The following is a 1,567-nucleotide window of genomic DNA, read 5'->3' as shown; positions in this document are numbered from 1 at the left end:
CGTCAAATGTTTGTAATACATATGAAAGCATTTTTAGAAAGATGACATTAATAAATTTTTGCAAAATAAATTTCATGTCGCTGAGATGAACAGCTGTTGAGATATTTGCCTGTGAAGTAACAGGAAGTGATGTCATAGGGGAATGTCTGAATGTAAACAGAGCGTTGTTACAACAGCTGATAATCCAGACTGTAGAGAAGAATCTGATGTTTCTGTAGATTATTTTGTTTCTATCAGACATGAAGAAGAGTCAGAGCTCAAATAATGTTTAAATTTTACAGATTTTCTTTGTTAGAGTTCCTCTCTGATGTCACTTCCTGTTTCACTTTGAACCAAGTTCAAAGGAAAATCTGCCGTTCTGAGATAAAAAAGGTTAAATCTTGTTTATRATTGCAACTTTCTGAAATATCAAGATGTTTTCTTTGACGTTTTATTTTGAAGGAGACATGTCAGGAACTTTAAAATTATTTCTCAGAAATCAAAGTTTTTCACAATAAAAGTCCTGATTTCAGGATTTAGTTGTAGAACCAGCCTGACTGGACTTCTGTCCCCCCTGCAGCATCTCTGGGGGACGTGTCCCGCTACACCCGGGACTTCACGGACCCGGGCGAGGTGGACTCGTACCTGTCCCTGAACGTGAGCTCGGCGCTGTGCCTCACGGCCCGGGTTCTGCGGGCCTTCCCTCAGAGAGCGGGTCTGAGGAGGACCGTGGTCAACGTCTCGTCTCTCTGCGCCCTGCAGCCCTTCCCCTCCTGGGTTCTGTACTGCACCGGCAAGGCGGCCCGGGACATGGCCTTCAGGGTCCTGGCTGAGGAGGAACCGGACCTGCGGGTTCTCAGCTACGCCCCAGGTAAGAACTGGACCAGCAGCAGGACCGTCTGGTTCTGAAAGAGACTTTAAATCTCACCAAGTTCTGCTGGGTTTCTTTGTCGTTTTGGGTCRGAACCAGGACCTCTGGACACGTCCATGCAGGTGGAGGCCCGGTCCAATACGGCCGACCCGAAACTGAAGAAGACCATATCGGACCTGTCGGCTCAGAACCAGCTGCTCAGCTGTGAGGAGTCCTGCTCCAAACTCATGAAGGTTCTGCTGGAGGACCGGTTCACGTCAGGAGCTCACATCGACGTGTTCGACGTGTAGACGGGTCGGTCCAGACGGGTCGGTCCAGACYGGTCGGTCCAGACGGGACGGTCCTGACGGGACGGTCCAGACGGGTCGGTCCAGACCAGTTATTCACCGGTACTGATCCAAACCGTTTCAGATTTTACAGAACATCAGTCTCTCAGTAAACAAACATCTGTTGACCCAAACTGACAGAACCTGGGTCCAGTTTCTCTCAGGACCAGGTTGAAGAGGTTCTGACAGAACCTGGGTCCAGTTTCTCTCAGGACCAGGTTGAAGAGGTTCTGACAGAACCTGGGTCCAGTTTCTCTCAGGACCAGGTTGAAGGGGTTCTGACAGAACCTGGGTCCGGTTTCTCTCAGGACCAGGTTGAAGGGGTTCTGACAGAACCTGGGTCCGGTTTCTCTCAGGACCAGGTTGAAGGGGTTCTGACAGAACCTGGGTC

General features: G+C 49.6%; 1 protein-coding gene across 1 annotated transcript in view; it reads left to right on the top strand.

Annotated features, from left to right (window-relative positions):
• Positions 1-1,375, top strand: part of spra (sepiapterin reductase a) — a 2,446-nt gene extending 1,071 nt beyond the window's left edge. The window contains exons 2-3 of the mRNA XM_014027601.1: positions 560-850; positions 950-1,375. Of these exons, the coding sequence (XP_013883055.1) occupies positions 560-850; positions 950-1,140 (482 nt within the window). The 3' untranslated portion in view covers positions 1,141-1,375. The remainder of the gene's footprint in view (positions 1-559; positions 851-949) is intronic.
• Positions 1,376-1,567: the final 192 nt, after the last annotated feature.

Source organism: Austrofundulus limnaeus, unplaced genomic scaffold (genome assembly GCF_001266775.1).
Source record: "Austrofundulus limnaeus strain Quisiro unplaced genomic scaffold, Austrofundulus_limnaeus-1.0 Scaffold664, whole genome shotgun sequence".
Taxonomy (NCBI): Eukaryota; Metazoa; Chordata; class Actinopteri; order Cyprinodontiformes; family Rivulidae; genus Austrofundulus; species Austrofundulus limnaeus.
Note: the sequence above shows the minus strand (reverse complement) of the source record. Positions and strands in the feature narration are given on the sequence as shown.